At 42.5% G+C, this 11,298-nt stretch overlaps 1 protein-coding gene across 1 annotated transcript; it reads right to left on the bottom strand.

The window, feature by feature from the left end:
• Positions 1-4,870: 4,870 nt before the first annotated feature.
• ccnb3 (cyclin B3) lies at positions 4,871-10,748 on the bottom strand. The gene is made up of 12 exons (XM_041031208.1): positions 10,618-10,748; positions 10,290-10,402; positions 9,995-10,078; positions 8,667-8,779; positions 8,380-8,536; positions 8,167-8,265; positions 7,890-7,982; positions 7,434-7,571; positions 7,194-7,349; positions 6,856-7,005; positions 5,726-5,856; positions 4,871-5,594 (listed from the first exon to the last, which is right to left on the bottom strand). The coding sequence occupies exons 2-12, from the start codon at positions 10,371-10,373 to the stop codon at positions 5,525-5,527; spliced, it is 1,275 nt and encodes a 424-aa protein (XP_040887142.1). The 5' UTR covers positions 10,374-10,402; positions 10,618-10,748; the 3' UTR covers positions 4,871-5,524.
• Between the last annotated feature and the right edge of the window lie 550 nt (positions 10,749-11,298).

The raw sequence follows: 11,298 nt of genomic DNA, 5'->3' as shown, positions 1-11,298 counted from the left end.
GAGAAGACCTCTCTGAAATACTGCCCTTCTGTTGAATCTGAAAATTGTAGTTTAACCCAGTCAAAACCACAGTCTGCTATCGTGCTAGAGATGACCAAAGTCCAGGGGCCCCAGGACCTTAGCTAAACAACAAAGAGATGCAAAAAATGACCCAAAAAAATGCACAACAGCCTCAAACAGACAAAACAACCTGTCTGTGCCCACAGGCCCATTTCCTCATCACGTCTGTCTCGTAATCTGCAGAACTAACATTTGGCAGAATGTGTCAACTGTTACAGATACAGGAACAGCAGCGGGCTGAGAGGCAGGTAAATGGGCATTTCACAGGCAGTCTGTGGGAACCATTTTAGGAGCTACTTGAGTAAAGTAAGGCATCAGTAGATATTGATGGGGAGGTCAACTGTGTGAATAACTTCCAATCCACTCGGGCTGCTCAGAATCTGTTGCCAAGAGAGGAGAACATTTTTAGGACGGTAGTTTCTGAACGGATGGAAGAGCATAGTGTGGCAGACAGAAATGGGTGAACGACTTTTTATTAAATTATTAAATCTCATGCTTTTCTGCATATGACTGGGTACAAAAAAAAAAAAAAAACACAGACTAAGGGTAAATTCTGGGCCAGAGTTTGGAGAACAAACTTTGTAGAAAATGTGTGATCAGGGGGAATGAAATTATCCTGCACCGCAGACTGAAGACGAGGCTGCGGGATCTAACAAAGAAAACTGAGAAGCAGACAGTAAAGGAATTTGTTCGCTGCTCAGCTGAAATAACCTTTCAGAAATAGTTACAATAGAGGCGAAAAAATGAGAAGAAGTACTCTGCTTTGGTAAAGAGGAGTGACAATAACAGATGACTTGACTAATGTCCAATTTACTCCAGAGGAATGAAAAGAGTTCAGACAAAGTCCAGAATAACCTCTCTCTGACGTGTTATGTCATGTAGAAACACGGCAGAAAGGAAGAGAAATTTTATTTAATAAAATACTAAAACGACCAGAGACATCTAAACAAACTTGCCAGCTCAGTCGTCTCAATCAGCCTCAAGAGGAAAGAGCACTGCTAACGAGCTGACGTTAGCTTTCAGTACCAATCAGCCTGATCAGGTCTTTTAGTGGCTGTTTAGATTTTCTTAAAGCCTACTGGAGCCAGACCCATGGCGATGCACTGCGATGGACATCAACCACACAGAAGGCCAAACAGAATTTCTGCTTCCTTTTTGCAGTTAATACATTCAAGTATAAAATACATCTGGGAATACATAACAAATAAAGCCATGTTATTAAGTATGAAGGTTTACAATCTCCATAAAAACATGACAGAAAATCCAGGTCTATGTACCTCAGCTTTGATTTGGCTTTTTCATTGCAGGCCAAACATCTGGTTTACACGGATGAGGAAATGAGACGTTTTCACACTTATTATTCCAGTCGCTGTGCCCTCTGGGCTCTCTGCAGTCTTTGTCTTACACACTAAGCAGTATTAAAGTGACCTTTTAAGATACTATTACATTTTTAAACACACTCACATAGAGGTGTCTCTGATGATGTATTCATTGGCTCTGCAGCCCCGGCCGCCGCATTCACATTCAAGCTGGCTTGTTTCGATTCTCAAACGTTTGGCGCACACACACACACACACACACACAATCACTGGGAGCAGCAACAGCCCAATCCAACAAGCTCCATTGTTTTGGCTCATCTATTTTCTCGCCTCCCGTTCGGTCTTCCCTCCCTCAATCCCTCTTTTCTCGGACAGGGTGAGGTTGCCCTTTCCTCTCTGTCCAGCTGGAGAATGCTAATGGAAGCACAGCGAGGCCAAGACAATTAGCCAGACACACACACAAGGCCAGCAGACCCAAAACACACCATGTATCAGTGAGCAACAGGAAACACACCGTAACACACACAAACACTGAAACACACGTATACAATAGAGAGACAATTGGTAGTGTCTAGCTTTTGTTTTGCAAACCTGCAGTTCAGTCCAAGAAACAGACTGAAAGCAAAACAGGAGGAGGTAGAGACAGAAACAGAGAGATGAGCGGGAGGAGGAAGAGGGAGGGAGTTTGCTGATGCTGAGTTGGACTGAGTTATTTTAAAAAGACAAAAAAAATCAAAACAGCTATCACAACAGCTTGTACATGTTAATATGTATTAAATATAAATGAATGTACGTGCTCTGTAAGCTGGAATGAATGAATGGGACGCAAAATAGTTCTCCTAATGTTTCCATGTTTCTGGGGGCAAGTGGCTTCACATTTCTACGTCAATTGAAATATGCCGGTTTAAGTCTTTCTGTCCATTCTCGTCCTTGTCTGTCCCTATTTTTGTGGCAACTTTTCCAATCTGTCAATCATTTTGTCAACCATCACATACGGCATCATCGGGCACAACATCAGAACTTTCTGAATCTCTGAACAAATGGACAATTGGCTGGTGATCTCGGGAGCTGTGAGTCTGTGAGCTGCAGGGGAATTTATTCAGACAAACCCATGATTGCAGGGAGTTTTAAGTTTGAATGGTAATGGCTGCTTAGCTCAATTCACTGGCTCAAGTATCTGTCTTGAGCTTCAAAGTGCATTACAGAGATTCAAGAAATGGATTCATGGCGTCATGTGGACAAAAAGAAGAAAAATCCTCAAAACCAAACTATCCCTTCAAGCTGCAGCTTATTCAAACAGTATTGAACAGCTGCTGGAACTCAGAAATGAGAACTAAAGACTGTAAAGCTTCCAGCTCCCTCTGATTGTGCAAAGCTAAAAGAGTGAGAGCCTGTTTCCCAGCCCTCCACTGATCAATAGCTCATATGCAGTTAGGCAGCGCCGGTTTAGATGTGTATCTGCCCGGCCGAATGGGCACTATCTCCACCAGCACACTTTAATCAGACTGAGTTATTGGGATCTGTGGCTCAGAGTGAACTGAGGGGAATGAATGCACAAGCAGGCGCACACACACACACATGCACAATCTGGCCAATCAATCACTTTAATTGATCAAGTGCATAACAGAAGAAGAATGGGCTCAGTCGTCTCTGGGCGCAGATGCAGCAGTAGAGTCTGTGTTTGTGCGAGACGGTTGCCACTGAACTGAACTGGACAGGAATCCACACACTGCACACATGTGGCTGAGAGTGTGTACATGTAATGTGCAAACAACAGGAAGTTTATGACCGAGGCCTGTTCTCAGAGCCAGGGTCACTGCCTTTCACCTAGCCATCTGTAACTATCCTTTTTCTCGTTAGTAATTAGTTTAATTAAACTAATTACTAACATTAATCAGAATCTAAGAGCAAGAGGAACTTCCTCGAACATCCTGCACCTGCAGGTCAGCAGTTATGACAGAAATAATCCATCGCTCAGAGGCGGATCTTTTTCAGGAACGACAGCAGCCTCGAGGAACCATCAAGCATCAAACATCAAGAGGCACTGCTGACTGGAAAAACCTGCTCCACCGTGGCCACTTCAGACATAAAATCCATAGCTGAATGCAATACCATTCAAGTTCCAGGTTTATTGTTGAAAATCGTTTTGAGAAAAGCAGCAAATCATTAAGTATAAGAAGACAGGGCAGGGTGGGGGCAAACTGAGAACATACCCAGGGCAGAGAACTGGAGTTTCAACGTGCCCGACCGCTCTCTGGATAAGTGCTCAACAAGAAACGTACAGTCTGCCATTGATCAAAAGTGAAACCCTGAGACCAAAGCCCACTCTGTCCCAGTTACATCTGAGCACACACAGTCAATTTCCAGACCTTCACCCCCTGTCCTGAAGGTCGTCACTCCACCGCAGCAGGTCCCTATAGAAAAGGGACAGCTTCGGAATCAGAGCTGTCATCTGGTCAACTTATTGATCTGGACAAATCTCTAGAAACCAGGAGCAGGCCACCTGCTACACCCATGACCACCATCTGAGGATTTAAGGGGAAAAGCTTCAAGAGCCGTTACAAGCTGGAGACTGAACCATAGCAATGTTAAGATTCTTTTAAAATGAAAACGCAGCCTGGTATGAACATAAAAGCTGATGACATTAGAATAACATCCACTGACATGCACATAATCAAATACAAGTGGAAAAACGACTTCCAAAGATGTTGCTGGTTGCTTTGGTATGGCCTTTGTTTCTTCACAACTGTACATACTCGTCCTTCCACTCCTACTCATCACCAATGTGAACGGTCAAGCCCACTCCCACCGTTTATAAAGAATGAATGGCACTTCAAATCCTTTAAGACCTTCACCTTTCAACTTAAAGCAGACGGGAGTCTGAACAAAGGCATGAAATATTCAGTTACTAATCACAAGAGATCAGAGAAAAGAAAGCTCATTTTCACAGCACAGTTCAACAAGGCGACTGAAAGTTGCTGCAGAGTTTTGGTTTACACAAAACATAAAAAACAGAAATAAAACATGGACGTACTTGATGATGAATTGTCAAAAAAAAACAGCAAAGAAAGAAACTCACTATTCACTAAGGGAATGATGAAGCCAACCATTTTAGGGAGTTTATGTCCTGCATAGCTTCAGTGTGCCTGCGATGTGAGCGGCACGTCAGTAATTCTCCTGTTCAGTGAGAGTCTCAAGGCAGAAACCGAGTGATCATATATCAAACTTTTCAAATGTGGCTTCTGGGAAGCACCGGGCAGCCCCTGCAGAGGCGCAGCTGAGCCTTTGGGAACATTTGAAACCTCAGCTTGACGCAGCGAGGAACATGGCGCACTACTGCCCTCTAGTGGTCGGACAGCATACTTGCATGTTCTGCACAAACCAGATTTCTAAGATGCCCTCGCCCAGAACAGCTTCCAGCTCAGGCCAAAAAAAAAAAAAAAAAAAAATCATAAACTATATAAACATAAAATGATGAACAGCAATTTTATCAAACATATAAAAAAAAACATTTATTTTGAGAGTATGCAGGACAGCCATTTAAAAATAGCACAGCATCATCCGGTCATCTTTTATACAAATAATTAGAATAGTGATATTAACATGATAAACACTGTACAACCTATAGAAATACACACATGCATAAGTGTTAACAAGCAATATATGAAAACCTGTGTGGGTCCGTGTGTAATTCATCAGTAAAAGTAAGCATGTGCCAACTTCTCCATCCTACCATTAGCTTAAAACATACACTTTAAATTCTGTACTACATTTACACAGACGCAGAGAGAAGGCTTACAAGTTACTAATGAATTCAAATTTTTGTTTTATCTTATAAAAAGTTATAAAAATGAATGCCAAAAAGTTTTGTACTCAAATGTACCATTAAAAAGTCATTATTAACAACCTGGCACAAACATAATAACACCGGCAAACTTCTTAACAAATGCCCCACGTTAAAACTCTTTTCCACCAAAAACGGGAATTAAACATTTATTTCCAATATTATATAAAAGAGAGACTAGACTACGTGTATAAATATTAAACATATTAACAAACTATTTACACGTTTTGTCAGAAACTGTTTTTTTAAATATTCTCACTCCATTTAGACTGGCAAGATTTTATTTTATTTTTTTGACGTCTCACTGAAGTAAGGCTTTCTCCAAAACATCCATGCTGACCAGTGGCAGGGATGCAACTTCAAAAAACACTCTGAAAGATTAAAGAATCCATTAATATTAAGAACAGTTAATATTAATCTCATCCTGTGTTTTACCTACATTAATCACTTCATTATAAATGAGCTGGAAGGATTTTTGTATGTGATTAAATACTAGACTTACTTGTGTGAGTATTTGTTCCTGATGGCTCTGAGTTTATCATCAGGAGGAGCTAAAAGCATTGAGTAAATTTTTCTGACAACCGGCGCCAAATCTGCCGTCTGGTATCCGGAGTGGAACTGCAGGATGGGAGACTGAAGGACCACAGAAACAGGGACACATGCACTGGTGCTTATTCAGAAATGGAGCCACGTTGAATCCCAAAGTTATGGGAAAAAAAAACCCAAAAACAAATTCAACGCTCGGTGTTCATCACTCATTCTCTGCAGCTTTCAAGGTGCTACATAAACATTATATTATTTCTAAATTGCACAGACGCACTGGAGCTGATTTTGGAGTCAGCCCAGAACGAAATAAAATTAAGCACCATCCCTAGCACCGCTGCTGCAATGATAACTCAAATATACACGGAAAAACAATTTACATTTAAATTGAAAGGAGGAGGATTGTTCCCCAGACTGAGCTGAAGTCTGGCTCTGGATGCTGGACTGAAAATTTCAGTTCAAACATCTGAGAGTTTGGCATCAATGTCACACCACAACTTAAAACTGGAACAAAGTCTACATCAAATGGTGGACAGCACTGTGCCAGAACCGCACTCAACTATATTTGAACTCTTTTCTTGTTGTAGAGCAAACAAATAACCTTTTATGAAGATACAATCACCGGAACAAGTCATGGAGGGAAAGTTCCTTTAGTGCCTGAGGTTTTGTTTCTACCCCACTGAACTTACTGCAAACATTAGGCAAATTAGAACAGAGTAACCATCTGATTTAAAACAGCCATTATAATGTTCTTTGTTTACAGAAAAACATTAAAAACTGCTGTGCAGCTGTTTCAAATCATCGCTGGAGGGAAAGGCTAAAAGACAGACACCTGGCTGATATCAAAGCCCCTCCCGTTTTAAACTCAACTTCAACTTTTTTGGTACTTCCTACAATTTGTTGTTGACAGGAGTTTTAATTTTGACATGAAAAAAAAACTGAGAGCATCAAGTCAAAACTCAAAAAGGGACAGAGACAAAAGTGACCCTAACACTGGAGGAAAAAAGAAACAGCTCAGAACAGAGCTGCTGTCGGAGGAAATGCACATAGATAAACTGGCTGCTGAGGTGTTGTGTTGAGGTAACATACCCATCCTCCCAGGTCTTTGGTGACCAGCGCCATCAGCAGGCAGGCCGAGGCCAGCAGAGAACCCCTCTCTGGGACCAGGTCCATCTCCATGAGACTCATCTCGCAGTAGTACCGAGCCAGAGTCAGCGTGTCCATGCTCGCGTTCACACACTGCAGCAGAGACGGCAAAGCAAACAGCTGATGGAAGGCAGACCTCAAGAGACCAAAGGCACACTGCGATGCTCGAGTCAGACAAAATGGCTCCGTGCAGAGAGAGGTACAGTTTGGATTGTGGAAGGTGATGGGAGCTAAACAGCAATAAAATCACCACACACACACACACACACACACACACACACCTTGGCATAGCGTCTGAGGAACCGGTAGGGAATGGGAATGTTGATGTCAAAGGACAGCGTCTGCAGGATGCTGGCTTCCATGGAGATAAGCTCCTCCCTCTTGTACGCATCATCACAAATATACAAGAAGTCGTCGACGCATGGCGGGCTGCGCTCCTGCAGGATCATTAGCATCAAACATGAATCAGTACAAATGTAATCATGAATCTGGAATGCGAACTGTATCCTGTGTGTCCTCACCTCAAACTTGGAGGCTATGAGCATAGCGGTGGAGCCCACGAGCTGCAGCATCTCCCTGTGCACGGGAGTCTGGGACAGGTAGTGGTCTGTCATCTTCACGGCCAGGTAGAGGGTCTCATGGTACAGCTCGAAGTTCTCCTAAACAAACAGAGAGTCAATCAGACGTGCTGACACATACACACACACAAAGAAGGACACAAATTTAGGTCTGAGCTCTTTATGAGACAGAAATTCAGAAGAAAACAAACAACTCTGATTAGCTGTAATTTAGTTTCTGGCGTTCAAAGTGTCCTCTTGATTTCTGTAATCAGCTGCATCAAAGCTTGATCCTCCAGGAGTTCTAATTAGCAATGACTTTTCTTCAAACTTGCTAACAGATTATCGCCGTCACTCAGCACCACTGAAATCTTTTACTGACACAAATTCACAACCACACAGGTTCCCAGGAAAACTCACCTGTACTTCGACCAACCAGTCGATTAGGATCGCCCTCATTTCTGGGTTGAGGCTGGGCTGCTTCTGCATGTAGTTACAGAGGACAAACTTCTCCTGCAGAGAATAAAACAGAGACGAGATGAGATGGAAACAGAAAGCTGACCTTTGTGTTTGTCATGAAACTAGCTATTTCAAAAGCCACTCTGTGGTAAGTGCCACTTCATTTCCAATAAAAATGCTTTAAACTCCCTTTGGAATTTGGGAACAGTGGTGGTTGGTTTGGTTTGGTTTGGCTCACCTCTCTCTGTTTGAGGTAGTCAAAGATGTCCTTTGCATACTCTGGACACATGTAACTGTCTTCAGAGTTCTCAGAGTCAATGTCAAATTCCTCTGGGATCTAAAAGAGGAAAAAACAAGGAGGAAAAGATTCCTTAAAGAAAAATTCAAGACTATTTGTCCAAGTCAGTTTGGGTTTTTTTTTTTGGATGTATCAATGTATCACCTCCCTTACCTGTTGTCTCTGGAGGTGTGCTGGCACTTCACGGACAGCAGGGGACGTAGCAGTTACCAGCTCTTCTACTGGAGCTGCTACATCCCTCTGTGCCTCCTCCTCACAGGGTTTCTCCTCCTCTGCAGCAGTTGTTCCCTCTGAGCTCACAGAGGAAGACCTGCAGGGGAAGAGAAGCAGGGAATTAAAGACATCTGTTGCTAATGGGACACCTACTGGAGAAAGAGCTGGAAATAAAAATCAAGGAAGAGTAGTATATTCAAAAAACTAGAGAACAATGGTTTCATTACTTTTTCAAGTTGCCTTGTTTCTTCACAGGAACGGAGGTGGAGCTCGTTTTCTTCACCGTATTCTTCGCTGCTTCTTTCTTCCTCCCTGGAAGACTGATCTGAACCTTATGAGCCTGTGAACAAAGTCAAATCAGACCAACGTGACACACAAACGTAATGCAGCTCGAATCATGGTGACCAGTTCATTTGATTTTTAATCCATAATTTTTTAAATGTAACTTGGGGCACTTGTTCCAGTTTAAAGTAAAATCATATCTCTCTTTAAGAAGTGGTCATTCTGCTAATCATGATACAGATACCAATGAACTCTATGAAGGGCGTGATTAGAAATTATAATCTTGACTAAAACAGAGAAAAATGTGGAAATTCCATTAAAAGTTAATGGAAATGTTGGTCAAACTTAATGAATGTTTCATTATTTTCCCCATTAAATTCTCTTTGCACTGTTCAGTGAAATTCGCCTCTTCAGGATAATCTAATCATACTTCTCATATATAATCACTGGGCCCAAACTCAAACTGCACAGGTGTGAATCACATCCCTCTGTCACCGTGTTGGTTTCACAGCAGCAGCTTCGCAGGTTGTGAAGAGGACAAACAAACATGACGCGTGTTTCACACCCAGGTGAAGTCGCCGAGGACACACATTCACACCCCAGTGCAGAACTAATGTGAGCCCAGTTACACCTCCACACTGATACCCAGGGATGCAGTGCATCACTCACACACACACGCTACAGCTTATGATTGTTATCTTAAATGATCGTCTATATAACGGCGACAAACTGTACAAAAGCTGTTTGCCTGAGAGAATGTGATCTGGTCCTCCAGGGGTAAATTAACTTCAGACCCTGGTTCACTGCCACCAAAGTGCTGGATAGGTATACTGCCCCACTTACTGTCCTGAAGCTGCCATCACTGCCGGGCCGACAATCTGACAGACACAGACCGACAGCCTGTCGTCAAGAGGGACGAGCAGTTAAGACAAAATAGCACGCCACCCACCCTGAAGCAAATAAGACTCATTCTGCATTCAGACAGCAGCTAGTTAAACACGATGGCAGATAAATGCACTAGGGCAGCAACTAATTAGTTTCAACAGTCCCTCAATGGCTGCGGTTTTGTAACTGACTACATTTAAATCAAGTGCTGCAGACTTAAAGCTGGTACAAGCATTTCCCAACACAGCCTGGGTGTGAAAGGGGTTTTGCATTCCTACAACACGGGCAAACTGAATTAGACTTTACAGACCTAGAGTCAGTAATCATTTCAGACCTATTTTCATACAGTTCAAACATTGCTGTCCACTCTCCCACATCACAGACTTACATTGGTGATGTCGATAAAAGCAGTCCTCTTCTTGGGAGCTCCGTGAGGAGGGGAGGAGGACCTTTTCACCTGCAGGCCTTCCTCCTGCAACAACACACACACAAACAGGAAACAAAACATATTACGCCCAAATCGTGGAATTGCTGTGCATGTGCATCCATTGCAAAAAAACAAGATTCAGTTACTTCTACTGTATCTCAAATCTCATGAAAAGATGATGCCGTGTGTACTTTGTTTACAGTCCTTCATAGCTCCATATACACAGAGAAAACATACGGATGGTGGTTTTTCTTACCTGGTTTTCTGTCGTTGCTGCATTTAGCTTGGGTATCTTGCTCCCAGCGGTGACTGTGGCTTTCTTTCCCTTTGGTAAAGGCATCCTTTCTCTGTGACCCTCTTACCTCTGATCTGTAATAGCAAAGAAAAACATATAAATGGAGGGTTGGTTTTATGAACAACCCGAGGCGGCGTGCTGCCATTGTCTTTTGACCTATAGCAGTTTAAGCTAGCAGACAAGATGTTTACGCTTTGTTTTAGTTTGATATGCGGGGTTCCCACACGTGAACCGGTTCAGCGTTTCAAAAATATCAAGGTAAAACTCACTCGAGAAGGCTTTTTCTTACCTTATTTTATAGTTCCCCTTCGTGTAATCCAATCGCTTGGTTTAGAAACGGCAAACACCGCATGTAGAGCGTTTACTTGTTGTAAATAGTCCAGGTTTGTCGCTTTGCTGCACAGACGAGAGCTCAGACAAAAGTGATTGAGCTGCGAATCCAAATCTGCTGCGCCTCGCTCTCATTGGCTGGAATTTGATCCGGGCGGACCAATTAGGAAGTCGCTAAGGATGCCGTTGCTAAGGAGCGTTAGTTTCATATTACGGCTCCGCCTCGCTCGTCGAAGAGGGAAAACAATGGTCACAAGGGCGGAAGCGTTAAAAATAACTAGTCGTACATGAAAAAAGTTATATCTCCATTTTAATATGTTATGTTATGTTATGTTATGCAATTGTGTTTGTTATTTAGCTAAGCAATACTCATGCAACATTTTAAAGTAATTATAAAAGAAAATCACTCCGCCCACCTAGCTGCCTTGGCATTTAATCCAACGATCCTTAGAGGCGGAGCATGTGGACTTTTCAAACGTCCGAACAACCAATAGCAGTTTAAATATTTGGGATTTTTATTGATGTTTTTCTCGTGAACTAAGCGTCCAAGTCCCAACTGATGGTGATTATGTCTGGACAGACAAACCGCAAATATACATGACATATGTATCAAACCCAAGTGCTCTGTCAACCAAGTCCT

This window comes from Toxotes jaculatrix, chromosome 23 (genome assembly GCF_017976425.1).
Source record: "Toxotes jaculatrix isolate fToxJac2 chromosome 23, fToxJac2.pri, whole genome shotgun sequence".
NCBI classification, from domain to species: domain Eukaryota; kingdom Metazoa; phylum Chordata; class Actinopteri; family Toxotidae; genus Toxotes; species Toxotes jaculatrix.
The sequence above is the reverse complement of the archived record's forward strand: the minus strand, read 5'-3'. Positions and strand labels throughout refer to the sequence as shown.